The following is a 13175-nucleotide window of genomic DNA, read 5'->3' as shown; positions in this document are numbered from 1 at the left end:
AGAAAGAAAGAAAGAAAGAAAGAAAGAAAGAAAGAAAGAGAAAGAGAAACAATCTATCACGGAATCTGCAGTTTGTACTCTAATATCCATTCCACCCAATTATGTAGCTGCTGTATGTGGCTTATATGGGACTGAATCCAGCCCAACTCCAGAGTTTAAACCAATAAGAATAATCTCATTCTCTTTGCTAAGATCATTGATTCAGGGACCAAGGCCTCAAACAACCACGTACGGTATTGCCTTGACCACTGGTATTGATGTGTGGATGGTTTCGTCAGTTTAACACTCAAGTCTTCTGCCTGTAATTCTGGAATACAAATCTTTCCTTCTGAGGCCTGGCATGGCTATAGCAATTTGCAAACATTTACAAAGCTAGGCTAAGAGGGAGCTACTACCAGAAGAGTAGAAGAGTACGGAGCTGAGAATTTTGGAAAAAGAAACTAGAGTCCTGGCCGAATCCCATCTGAAACTCACCCTCCCATTGTGCTTTTCAGTTCCGTGAGCCAACAAATCTCCTTTTTTATTTATTTATTTATTTATTTATTTATTTATTTCGAGACGGAGTCTCACTCTGTCACCCAGGCTGGAGTGCAGCGGCGCAATCTCAGCTCATTGCAACCTCTGCCTCCCGGGTCCAAGCAATTCTCCTAGCCTCAGCCTCCCAAGTAGCTGGGACTACAGGCACACACTGCCATGCTCAGCTAATTTTTTTTTATTTTGCTAGAGAGAGGGTTTCATCATGTTGGTCAGGTGGGTCTCGAAATCCTGAGCTCAGGCAATCTGCACTCCTCAGCCTCCCAAAGTGCTAGGATTACAGGGGTGAGCCACCACGCCCGGACCAATAAATCCCCTTTGAGAAGCCAATTTGATTTGAATTGTCTGTTATTTGCAGCTGAAAGACTCCTTCCTGATACATGACCAAAAGCCAGAATGAGAAAACAAGCAATTCACAGAAGAAATGAAAATGCCAAATAAACAAAATGTATATTGTTCAACTTCACTAACAAAATGCTGTGATTTTTTTTTTTTTTTTTGAGACGAAGTCTCGCTCTTATCTCCCAGGCTAGAGTGCGATGGCACGATCTCGGCTCACTGCAACCTCTGCCTCCTGGGTTCAAGCGATTCTCCTGCCTCAGCCTCCCGAGTAGCTGAGACTACAGGCATGTGCCACCATACCTGGCTAATTTTTGTATTTTTAGTAGAGATGGGGTTTCACCATGTTGGCCAGGCTGGTCTCAAACTCCTGACCTCAGGTGATCCGTCCGCCTCGACCTCCCAAAGTGCTGGGATTACAGGCATGAGCCACCGCGTCCAGCCTGTGTTTTCCTTTTCCTTTTTTTTTTTTTTTTTAATTAAAGCAAGGTATCATTTTGTGGTTTTCAGATTGGCAAACATTTAAAATATGGTTAATATATAATTCTAGTAAGAATGCATCTAACTAAAGAGGCATTTTCATACACTAGAAGACATGTAAAATGCTAAGGCCTTTTGGTATGACAATTTTGTAGTTATAGATCAGAATTTAAAATGTAAATTTTTGAGTCCAATAATGCCTTTTATTGGTCTCTAACCTATAGAAATATTCAAAATGTGTGTATAGCATATATAGGTCTCTAGCCTAAAGAAATACTCAAGGGGGGTCAGGGGTGGTGGCTCACGCCACTGAACTCCAGCCTGGGAGACAGAGCGAAACTCCATCTCCAAAAAAAAAAAGAGAGAAATACTCAAGGTGTTCATTACAGCACTGTTTATATTTGTGGGAAACTGGAACTAATCTAAATGCACATCAGTAGGAAACAGTTAAGTAAGTTATAGTGTAAACACACCATGGAATACTGTTTGGCACTTTGGAAAAGAAAATGAAACAAAATGACGTCCATGTATATATACCGATGTGAAAAAATGTTCATAATATATATTAAACGAAAAAGCAAGCTATAGAACAATGTGTATTAGAATAATAGATTAGAATAACCGGAAAATAGGGAAATGGGTAAGTAAATCCCGCTACAACACCCATTTTGTAACAAAAAGAGAGAAAGAGAAAATAAAGTTCATAAAGCTATGAGTCTAGATACGGAAAGGATAAAGAAAAGCTTTTCTTTAATATTCTTCTGTTCTCTTTAATTTTTTAAAATAAGCATTCTACTTACGTACAATTCTAGTTTTATTTAAAATCTATATATACTGTTGTCACTCAGTATCCATGGGGGAATGGTTCCAGAATCCCCGCAGATACCAAACCTCAAGGATGCTCAAGTCCTTTACATAAAATGGTATAGTATTTATTTACAAAGAACCTATGCACATCCTCATGCATACTCTTAATCATCTCTCGACTACTTATAATACCTAACGCAATGTAAATCTATGTAAACAGTTGTTATGCTGTATTGTTTAGGGAATAAGGATGAGAAAAAAAGTGTACATGTTCAGGACAGATGAAACCACTGTAGGCCTAACTACATTTTCACTCAGACATTGGTTGAATCAGAGATTGTGGAACTCACAGATACCAAGGGCCGACGGTACATCAATATCTTATATAAATATATACAAATATACAAATGCATTAAAAAAAGTCCAGAAAAATACACATCAAAATGCTAAAAGTAGTTATTTCTGGGTGGTGTAATTACAGATGTCTTTATTTTCTTTAGACTTTTCTGTAGTTTCTGAATAAAAAATTACATGGAATATGTATTCCTTCAATAATAAATAAAAAACAGAGATTTCAAACGTAAGGGGGGCTAAGCAAATTATCCTATGGCAGAGTTGACCTGTCATTTGCTAAGCTTCAGAAAACAGAAATTTTGACAAGAATATTCAAAGCATGGAAACTTCAGGGTAGGGTAGGGTAGGATAGGATCGGGTTGGGTAGGGTAGGCCTGAGTAGGGTGTGGAACTATGGAAAGATACACGAAGCTGCAGGCACCTAGGAGCAAGGGAAAGGAAGAAGGGTTTAGGCAAGTAATGAAAGAGAAAGCAAGCTGCCTTGGCTCTAAAAGCTCATCATCACAACCTTAAAACACAATGTAACGGTTAAGAGAACTGACTAAAGCCAGACCATGTCCAAATCCCGATTCACCCTAGCTGCATGACTTTAAGCCAGTTACTTAACCACATAGGACATGGGCGCGCGCGCGCACACACACACACACACACACACACACCACATGTGCATGCAGCACTTAAAGCAGCGCTTGATACACACTTAGGGGTATACCTGTGTTTGCTATTACCAGTAGGGGTGGTGATACAAATGTACTGCTTCCCTCTAAATAAACCATTGGACTAAAGTGCTTAGGGATCAAAGAAACATTATAACATTTCTGCCCTGATGGAGCTTAGTCTTGTAGAGACAGCACAGGGAGCAAAAAAACAGAGCCAAATGAGTGATCTTTATCAGGGACTGGCAAACTACAACACATGGGCCTCTAGCTAAAATAGTTTTTCACATTTTTAAAGAGTTGTAAGGCCGGGCATGGTGGCTCACACTTGTAATCCCAGCACTTTGGGAGGCCAAGGTGGGCGGATCACCTGAGATCAGGGGTTCAGGACCAGCCTGGCTAACATGGTGAAACTCCATCACTACTAAAAATACAAAAAATTAGCCTGGCGTGGTGGTGTGCGCTTGTAATCCCAGCTACTCGGGAGGCTGAGGCAGAAGAATCACTTGAACCCGGGAGGAGGCTGCAGTGAGCCAAGATCGCACCTTTGCACTCCAGCCTGGGCAACAAGAGCGAAACTGTCTCAGAAAAAAAAAAAAAAAGTTGTAAACAAAACAAAACAAAAAAATATATATAACAAGAGACCAAAGTGATCCTGCAAATCCTGAACTATTTACTGTCTGGACCTTTAACAACAACAACAAAATTTCCCACTTCCAACCTAAATAATTAGTGCTACATGCAGTTAGGTGTCGAAGAAAGCATTACATGGGCAGAAGGCAGGCTCTGAACTGTAAAAACGCTGTAAGATGATCAAGAATCCTTTTTGTAATTTATTCAGAAGTGGTCAGGTCGTCCAGTTTCTGCTTAAAGTGCCCCCAGTGATAAACACTCACTATGTAACTTGAGCTTTAAACAGAAACTTCTCTACTTTGTTTCTATACTCCTCATTTCAGTCTTAACTTCGATGCCCCTCGTTTCCTGTCTTGAAGAGCTGTCAGTCTGGTGAGTAGTGAGACTCAGACTTATGTCTGAATGCTAGCTCTGTCATAGACTAGAAAATGTATATAATCTGAGCTTCCCAAACTTCATCTAGAAAATGCAAATGATAATAATTGGGGAATGTGAGGATTAAACAAAAAGGTATGAAGGTGACCAGAGCACACCAGGCTCTCAATGTGACTTCCTTTTGAAACCAATCACTTTATTCCAGTACTCCAGCCCCTCTTTCCAGCACAAAAACAGCTACCATGCGGTGAAGAACTCTTCACTAGGACTTAGCAGACTTAGGCTCCAGTCTTATTTCCACCACATGTGGCCATGGGTATAACCACTCCCTCTGATTCGCAGGCAGTTTCTTCACCGCTAAATTGAGTTGAGGTGTGAACGACCAGATAGATTGTCATCCATCGGAAAACCCCCGAGAGCACAGGATTACCTGGATAAGCGAGCGGGATGGAGGATTGTCTCCGTTCCTCCCACACTCAAGTACCGAAAGGTCACCTGACCTAGTCTTATTCTTTATAGCAGAAATCGGGCAAACCCATGGCGCCGTCCACAATCTCTGTAGCCGCCGACCTGGGTACAGGGGAAGCAGGCGAAACAACACACACTCCTACGCAGACCGGGGTTACGTTAAAGCTGATGCCCACACACACCCCTACACACCCAGACTTCGCTAACTTGCGATGATAAATTAGGGCGCAGGTGACACCACTGTCCCGAGCTTCAGTTGGAACGCCAGTCCAAGTCACTGTCCTAATTGCAGCTAGCACTGCCGACCTTGTCCGAGGAGAAGTTTCCTTCCGCTCCCTCAACTCCGACTCTCCCAGGGAGGGGACGGGGCCGGGGACACCGGCGACACTTGCGGGGAAGGAAGTGGGATCTCGCCTTTGGGAAAGCCCGGGCGGAGAGCTGAGAGCGCGCTGTCTCACCTTGGCTAACGTCCGCGCGAACTCCTACTCAGAGAAAGCTTCAGGCCCTAGTGCCAAAGCTCTGCCGGACCAAGGGGCGGTCCTGTCCCGAAAGGACCCCTCACCCCGCGGGCGGGCACGGCCTTTCTTGCGGGCTGCCCTCCGACCGCCTGACTGGAAAACCAGGCACTCCGCCCCTCCTCTCCCGGCCCCCGTCCTTCTCCGAAGAAAGCGACCTTTTTGGCCTCGTTAGCCAGGAGCGAGGGGCAGGGCTAAGGGGCCGGCGGTCACTCGGCGTCTGGGTTTTAGTCAGGCAGTGCGCCAGGCGCCTGGCCGCCAGGCTATGGGAGGAAAAGTCCGCCGCTTGGCCGCACCCGGTAGAAACGCTCTTACTACTGTCCTCTTCAGCTCAACATGGTGGCCTGCCGGGCTATTGGCATCCTCAGCCGCTTCTCTGCCTTCAGGATCCTCCGCTCCCGAGGTGAGGCCTGGCCGAGGGCATCCCAGACCTCCGGGCAGAACTCCTGCGGGACTGGGGTGGCCCCGGAGCCGCGTTTCCCTTTCGCTGTCGCCTGCCCCAGCCCAGAGACCCAGCCCTCTGTGGGGAATACTGCCCTGGGACCCCGTTTCCTGTGACCTTGTGAAGGGACTGTCACCCTCTCACAACTCCTGCTGCGATTTCAGGCTCCCTAACTCCCAAACTTTCTGTGTCTGGTGCCACTCGTTCTGTCACCTTTCCGCGGGTCTCCCCTTGCCCCGCGACAAGAGCTATCTTAAAAACTTTGATGGGATTAATCAGCCTTGCAGATCACTGCCCCTCCTTGCTCGGTTCCCTCAAAACCATTTTTGTGCTTACTACCCCATTCAAGTAGGGAGCTCAACTCCTGCGGTTTCAGTATGCCAGTGTGAACGTATAGTATTTTGAATTTCAACGGGAGGTTCTGCAACTTACTGAAAGACACACTTTAAAAATACACTAATACCTCTACCTTAAGGAATAAAATGTTAGATGGTTTTGAGAACGATTTCTAATCTGATGATTCCCAGTCAACCTCTATTAGCTAGTGTTTTTCCTTTTCAAACTGGCAGTGAAAGGGCTAAAGTGGGTGGTTTTAGGAAACCTTGCATTTTCCTTCCATCCCAAATCTGTAAAGTCAAATGTGAACGACGTTTTATTGCATGTTGTGCTTAATAATTTACTTAATTAGAAATTTTAACTTTTAATTTAATTTGTAATATGAATTACCTCTCCTCCTCCGGAACCGCTGAAGTAGTATGCTTTTTTTAGACACGTAGCTGCAATCTCTTTACTGTAAGAGGATTATTTGAATGATTGAATATTTTTCTGCTCCCTTTTTTCAACTGCTGTTTTTAGTCTCCACAAAACTGTCGCATATATTTGCCAATTATAACATAAGCACATTATAGAACTTTGAAATGCTGACAGGATTGAGGAAAGGGATGGAAAAAAAACGGATCACCCATTGTCTTACTCCTCAAATGCTTACCTACAGTTAGCCTTCGGTTATATTTCCTTACAGGTTTGGTGGTTTTTTCCCCTATTTTCACAACACTTTTGAAAAGTCACATGTATAATTTTTATCTTACCCCTGTATTGGTTTGAAGGTATTTCTTATGGATCGGCAGCTGATGTCACTTGGAAGTGGTAGCCAGGGCACGTGATTCTAGTCGCTAACTAGCTGTGTGACTTTGGACAAATGCCTTAAACTAAATGTAGGCTTTATTTTCCTCATCTGCAAAATGAATGATTGAGACGATGGATTTCCTTTGCATGAGAAGTAGCATGACAGAGCAATTAAACACGTGTTTGGGCCGGGTGCGGTGGCTCACACCTGTAATCCCAGCACTTTGGGAGGCCGAGACGGGCGAATCACCATGTCAGGAGATCCAGAGCATCCTGGCCAACACGGTGAAACCCCGTCTCTACTAAAAATACAAAAAATTAGCTGGGCGAGGTGGTGGGCGCCTGTCGTCCCAGCTACTCGGGAGGCTGAGGCAGGAGAACGGCGTGAGCCCGGGAGGCAGAGCTTGCAGTGAGCGGAGATCCGGCAACAGCACTCCAGCCTGGGCGACAGAGCGAGACCCCGTCTCAAAAAACAAACAAACCAAAAACATTGTTTGGAGTCTGACTTCTGGGTTTGGCCCTGGCTCTGCCTTTTACCCTCTGGTGACTTTGGGCAATTAATTTCTGTGTGTGTTTTCTCATTTGTAAAATGGGGAATAATACCACCTTGTGCGATGGAAAGGAGTTATTTTAGATATCAAGCAGTTTTTCATGGAGTAAGCACTCAGTAAATATTATTAACTACAACCTGGAAGAAATACGGTTGTATATGTCTGAGAATTTTTAAAAGTAATTTTTACATCTTGTATGTGTAATAAAAAGCTACCAACCTAATTTTTCTGTTTTTCTGTATAGAAATATATAGACACATAAATATATATTTTGCATTGTGTTTTCACCAGTAAGAAAGTGTCACTCATTGTAGTTACTGGTCCGTTAATAGCAATTTATAAATTTTGAAAAAAGTCTGGAAAGTGAATTTAAAATGACCTGCACCCTTATATTACTAGACTCAATAGATCCTTCACACTGAAAGTTTGTGCAAGGCTTTGCCAAACATTTAATGAGATTATGATGTTTGCTGATGGATGATAAAATTCTCTTGAAATGGGGCCAGGCGGGTGGCTCATGCCTATAATCCCAGTATATTGGGAGGCTAAGGCAGGCAGATCACTTGAGGTCAGGAGATCGAGACAACCTGGCCCACATGGTGAAACCCCATCTCTACCAAAAATTACCAAAATTGGCCAGACATGTTGGCGCATGCCTGTAATCCCAGCTACTCGGGAAGCTGAGGTGGGAGAATCGCTTGAACCTGGGAGGTGGAGATTGTAGTCAGCCAAGATCACGCCTGGGCGACAGAGTAAGACCATATCTCTCAAAAAAAAAAAAAATTCTCTTGAAAGAGACTTGTAATTCTTGAAATTTTAAAGCATACTTTCTCTACAAGTGCTATAATTCTGAATGTGAATATCAAATGAAAATCACTTCTTGACCAAAATGTTGTCTAATTCCCACTCCTATCCTAAATCTAAATTCCTAATTATGTAAGTAGTAAAATAATTTCACAGGAGATGAATTTAGAGGCAAATACCTCAATAGATGGTGGTTTTTTTTTTATTTTTATTTTATTTATTTATTTTTTTGAGACTGAGTCTCACTGTGTCACCCAGCCTGGTGTACAATGGTGCGAACTCAGCTCACTGCAACCTCCGCCTCCTGGGTTCAAGTGATTCTCATGTCTCAGCCTCCAGAGAAGCTGGGGTTACAGGTGCCTGCCACTATGTCCAGCTGACTTTGTGTGTGTGTGTGTGTGTGTGTGTTTAGTAGAGACAAGGCTTCTCCATGTTGGCCAGGCTGGTCTCTTAACTCCCGACCTCAGGTGATCCACCCACCTCAGCCTCCCAAAGTGCTGGAATTACAGGTGTGAGCCACCCTGCCCAGCTGTAGATCGTGTTTGTTTTTTTTTTGTTTTTTTTTTTTTTGAGACGGAGTCTCGCTCTGTCGTCCAGGCTGGAGTGCAGTGGCCGGATCTCAGCTCACTGCAAGCTCCGCCTCCCGGGTTCACGCTATTCTCCTGCCTCAGCCTCCGGAGTAGCTGGGACTACAGGCGCCCATCATCTCGCCTGGCTAGTTTTTTTGTATTTTTTAGTAGAGACGGGGTTTCACCGTGTAAGCCAGGATGGTCTCGATCTCCTGACCTCGTGATCCGCCCGTCTCGGCCTCCCAAAGTGCTGGGATTACAGGCTTGAGCCACCGCACCCGGCCAGATCGTGTATTTTTAAATTTGATTCTCACTTCCTTAAATCTCATCCCTTCTTCCAGCGTTGAATCTTGAGAAAAGCTGTTGATTGTTACAACCAAAGTAATGTTCTCAAATTTGAAATTTGTGTTAGCATAATCCAGCTCTCTCCGCTGACTGTAGTCTTATGAGGTTTTGTAGGTATTCTTGAGTTACATTACAGAGATGATTAAAAAGTGGGGCAAAGGTTTCTGTGTACTTTGCTGGCACAGTAGATGTAGGCTAAAGTTCACTCCGCTGCCATAGGGTAAGCTCTGCAATTAGGTAGTGAGTAAGGCTAGATTCCAAAAGCAAATCTACCTTGTAATCTGACTTGATTTAGTTGACTCTGGCTTGAAATTATTTCTTAAGTATGTTTGTGTATGTACTGGTTTTCTGTTTGTTTTTTGTCTTGATCTTGGAGAAGTTTTGTGTATGAGTGTGTGGGCAGCATAGGTAGATTAGTGGACAGGAGTTAAAATGGTTTAAACTGTTGGCTAATGACCAGTAACCTGTTGTCTCAAATATTTGCTCTTTAAAACTGCAACCCAGTGGGGCACGTGGCACATTCTTGTAGTCCCAGCTACTCTGGAAGATTACTTGAGCCCAGGAATTCAAGACCAACCTGGGCAACATAGGGAGACCTCATCTCAAAGAAATAAGAAATTTTTTTGAAACATTGCAACCCACGCTCACTCTATTTCCTTTTTTTTTGCTTAGGTGCTTATTTTCTAACATATTTGTGTTTCTCGGTTTTTCCCTCCCAACCTGCATTCCCAATCAGTTCATTCCCACTCTAATCCACTTTACCCTGTTTTGCTAGAATTACCTATTCCCTGCCTCCCTTCCCACTGGAATTTCTACTTTGCAGGAAAGCTTTTTCTATGCCAGTCCTATTTTCACTTTTCTTTTATCTTCACTGAGTAGGAACTGATTCTTCCCAGATATCATATCCCCTGCTGACCTGGAATGTAAGCTCCACCAAGACATGGATTTTTGTCTTTTTTGTTCACCGTGAGTGCCTTGTTGTACTTCAAGTGCCTAGAACAATGAATGGCACATGGAGGTCACAATATATATTTTTTGTTGAATGAATAACAGATTTTGCTGGAAGAGATTACAATGTGGTTGGCAAAACACCTGCTACAGATGCAGCAGTTAGAGGACAAAACAGTAAATAATAAAATAAAAATGCAGGCAAGGAAAGCAAAGATCACTGTAGACAGAATCCGAAGATGAGGTTTTGTGGAAAAGATTGGAGTCATGATGCAAATATAAAGAAGGAAGCGTTATAAATATAGATGACACAGATTTCAAATGATGGAAAAGCAAAGCAGGAAACATATTATTAGTCAAGTAGAGGCACTGGAGATTGAGGAGATGGCTGGCTTCTCCTATCGTACAACACTGAAGTTCACTTGTAAGAGACTTGTCATGGCCACACAGCTAGTAAATAAACCTGATGGTTGAACACGAGTGCTTTGCCTTTGCGCTAAGAGGGCTGGCTGCCTTGAATTGCTTATAGAAGAAATGCAGGCAGAACCTGAAATCACCCCATTCTGCTTCTGGTGCTAACCACAGTTTTCTTTCTTTTCTTTTCTTTTCTTTCCTGTCACCTTGCCTTTCCAACCAGTATAAAGCTGCTATTTTTTGTGCCTTCTCTTCCCTTTCTATAACGAACTGGGGGATAAAGAGAAAACATCAAGGCAGCAAGAGCCTTGGCTACCTATTGATGGTTCTCTCCTATTCCACTCCACCTTCACTGGGTTCTCCTGTCAGTAGTTCCCATGTGCCCATTTGTTTGCTGTATACTTCAGCGTCACCTTTTTAAAAATACAGATTCTGAGGCCCAACTTCCTAAAAGTCTGATTCTGTTGGTCCTAGACTGGGACCCAGGAATTTTGAGTATATCTGGACCTCCCCGTTGATTCTGATGCCCAGCATATTTCTAGAATCACTTCTCAATAGTGCTGAGGGAATCCCAGTTCAATTAGATATATTCTTGTATAGTCTTTTGGGCTCTACTTTGGCCATAAGTAGTTGGTCCCTGCCTCTTGAGTAGGCAGGCCATCCTCAACTTGAAAATGGGTATAGTTCTAAGGTTGGTTTCTAAGTCATGTAGAATGTGTTTTTGGTAGAAATGATATTTAAAATTTTATTTAGAATATCCACCAGGATATAAGATGACCAAAATGGTCTGATTTTACTGTTCATTGCCCTGAATTATCATTATAAGGTAGGGCAAAGTCTTAGACTCTTGTTTGACATCTCCCAAAGTCTGAACCAGATGAAGGAAAAGGATTTGGAGAATGAGAGAATAGGCACAGAGAAAGGCAAGTGATCACAAACTGATGGAAAGATAGAGCCACCAAAAGATTGCCAAGAATTTTAATTTTTTTTTTTTTTCTTTTGGAGTACAGTGGCACAACCTCAGCTCCCTGCAACCTCCACCTCCTGGGTTCAAGCAGTTCTCCTGCCTCAGCCTCCTGAGTAGCTGGGATTACAAGCATGTGCCATCATGCCCAGCTAATTTTTGTATTTTTAGTAGAGAGAGGGTTTCACCATGTTGGTCAGGCTGGTCTCGAACTTCTGACCTCAGGTGATCCATCACCTCAGTCTCCCAAAGTGCTAGGATTACAGGTGTGAGCCACCGTACCTGGCCAAGAATTTTAACTTTTTTTTTTTCTTTTTGTTTTTTTGAGATGAAGTCTTGCCCTTTCTCTGAAGCTGGAGTGCAGTGGTGCGATCTAGGCTCACTGCAACCTCTGCCTCCTGGGTTCAAGCCATCCTCCCATCTCAGCCTCCTGAGTAGCTGGGATTACAGGCGTGCACCACCACACCCAGCTAATTTTTGTATTTTTGGTAGAGACGAGGTTTCACTGTGTTGGCCAGGCTAGTCTTGAACTCTTGACCTCAGGTGATCCACCTGTCTTGGTCTCCCAAAGTGCTGGGATTACAGGCATGAGCCACCATGCCCAGCCAAGAATTTTAACTTTTTTTTATAGCACTTCTAAATCAGGCAGGCACTCCTCTCACTCCTAAATTATATTTGTGGATTCCAAAGCCATATAGTCACTAATGTAGCCCAAATGCTGTATATTTTTATGAAAACCAAAAACAAAAAAGTTTTAGTATGAATAATTAAGAATTAAATGACTAATACCTGGGAAAAGCTAGTGTAATTAGAGGAGATGCATGAAGGAACCTTTGGATATTGTTAAAGCACTAGTTCTTTTTTAGATATTACTGTAAGACTTAAGCCTTTTCCTGAATGCAAGTGTTTCCATGTGTATTGCTGCTAATCAATTAAGGGGTAGTTTGTTTTTGTTTTTAGAACCAAAGAAAGAGAAAACTTTTTCCTAAGATAACTGGGCAAGATTTGGAAGATGTGGGCAGGGAGAAGGAATAAGGAGTTAAAGAGGTGCATAGGAGAAATGTTTGAGGTGAACCATGACTGAAAGACAAGGGAAGAAAAAGGGTGTTTTGAAGAAGATTGGAAGTTGTAATTAAGGGATGTTGACCCTGGGCTGCCTCCATAACAGCTTGGTTATCACCTAGAGCAAGATGTTTGGATGAGAGCAGGACCGAGGCAAGCCTTTAATGGTGAAATAGAGGTAGAGTCATGTCCAAAACAAAGTTGGAGTGTTTGCCTAGAATTCCCCAATGTTCCTTACCTTCTATCTAGAGTCCAGATTGAAAGAACTTCCACTGGAGTTTCTCTTGTAGTGGTTTGTGCTCAAAAGGTCATATCATCAGGCCGGGCACGGTGGCTGAAGCCTGTAATCCCAGCACTTTGGGAGGCCGAGACGGGCGGATCACGAGGTCAGGAGATCGAGACCGTCCTGGCTAACCCGGTGAAACCCCGTCTCTACTAAAAAAATACAAAAAACTAGCCAGGCGAGGTGGTGGGCGCCTGTAGTCCCAGCTACTTGGGAGGCTGAGGCAGGAGAATGGCATAAACCCAGGAGGCGGAGCTTGCAGTGAGCTGAGATCTGGCCACTGCACTCCAGCCTGGGCGACAGAGCGAGACTCCATCTCAAAAAAAAAAAAAAAAGGTCATATCATCATCATCATCTCATCATCATGCTGGAGAGCCTAAACTAGTGAAGTGATTAGGAAAGAGAGTAGCTGGTCTTTGTTATCCAAGGAGTAAGATTATTCTTGTGGCATTCAGTGTAGACCTTTTCAATTAGAAATACTTAAAATAGCAAAGTGTGACATGAAGT

General features: G+C 43.3%; 2 protein-coding genes across 4 annotated transcripts in view; one reads left to right on the top strand and one right to left on the bottom strand.

The window, feature by feature from the left end:
• HADHB (hydroxyacyl-CoA dehydrogenase trifunctional multienzyme complex subunit beta) overlaps positions 1 to 5269 on the bottom strand; it is a 49033-nt gene extending 43764 nt beyond the window's left edge. Inside the window, exon 1 of one of the 3 annotated variants that reach the window (XM_023230006.2) lies at positions 5105 to 5269. The gene's annotated coding sequence lies outside the window, so the exon portion shown is untranslated. Of the gene's footprint in view, positions 1 to 4608; positions 4748 to 5104 lie in introns of those variants that run through there. The other 2 variants (XM_023230008.1, XM_023230007.3) reach the window with 2 other exon arrangements.
• Positions 5270 to 5290: 21 nt separating this feature from the next.
• Positions 5291 to 13175, top strand: part of HADHA (hydroxyacyl-CoA dehydrogenase trifunctional multienzyme complex subunit alpha) — a 58633-nt gene continuing 50748 nt past the window's right edge. The window contains exon 1 of the mRNA XM_026454745.2: positions 5291 to 5564. Within this exon, the coding sequence (XP_026310530.1) occupies positions 5498 to 5564 (67 nt within the window). The 5' untranslated portion in view covers positions 5291 to 5497. The remainder of the gene's footprint in view (positions 5565 to 13175) is intronic.

The sequence above is a fragment of the Piliocolobus tephrosceles genome, chromosome 15 (genome assembly GCF_002776525.5).
Source record: "Piliocolobus tephrosceles isolate RC106 chromosome 15, ASM277652v3, whole genome shotgun sequence".
NCBI lineage: Eukaryota > Metazoa > Chordata > Mammalia > Primates > Cercopithecidae > Piliocolobus > Piliocolobus tephrosceles.
Note: the sequence above shows the minus strand (reverse complement) of the source record. Positions and strands in the feature narration are given on the sequence as shown.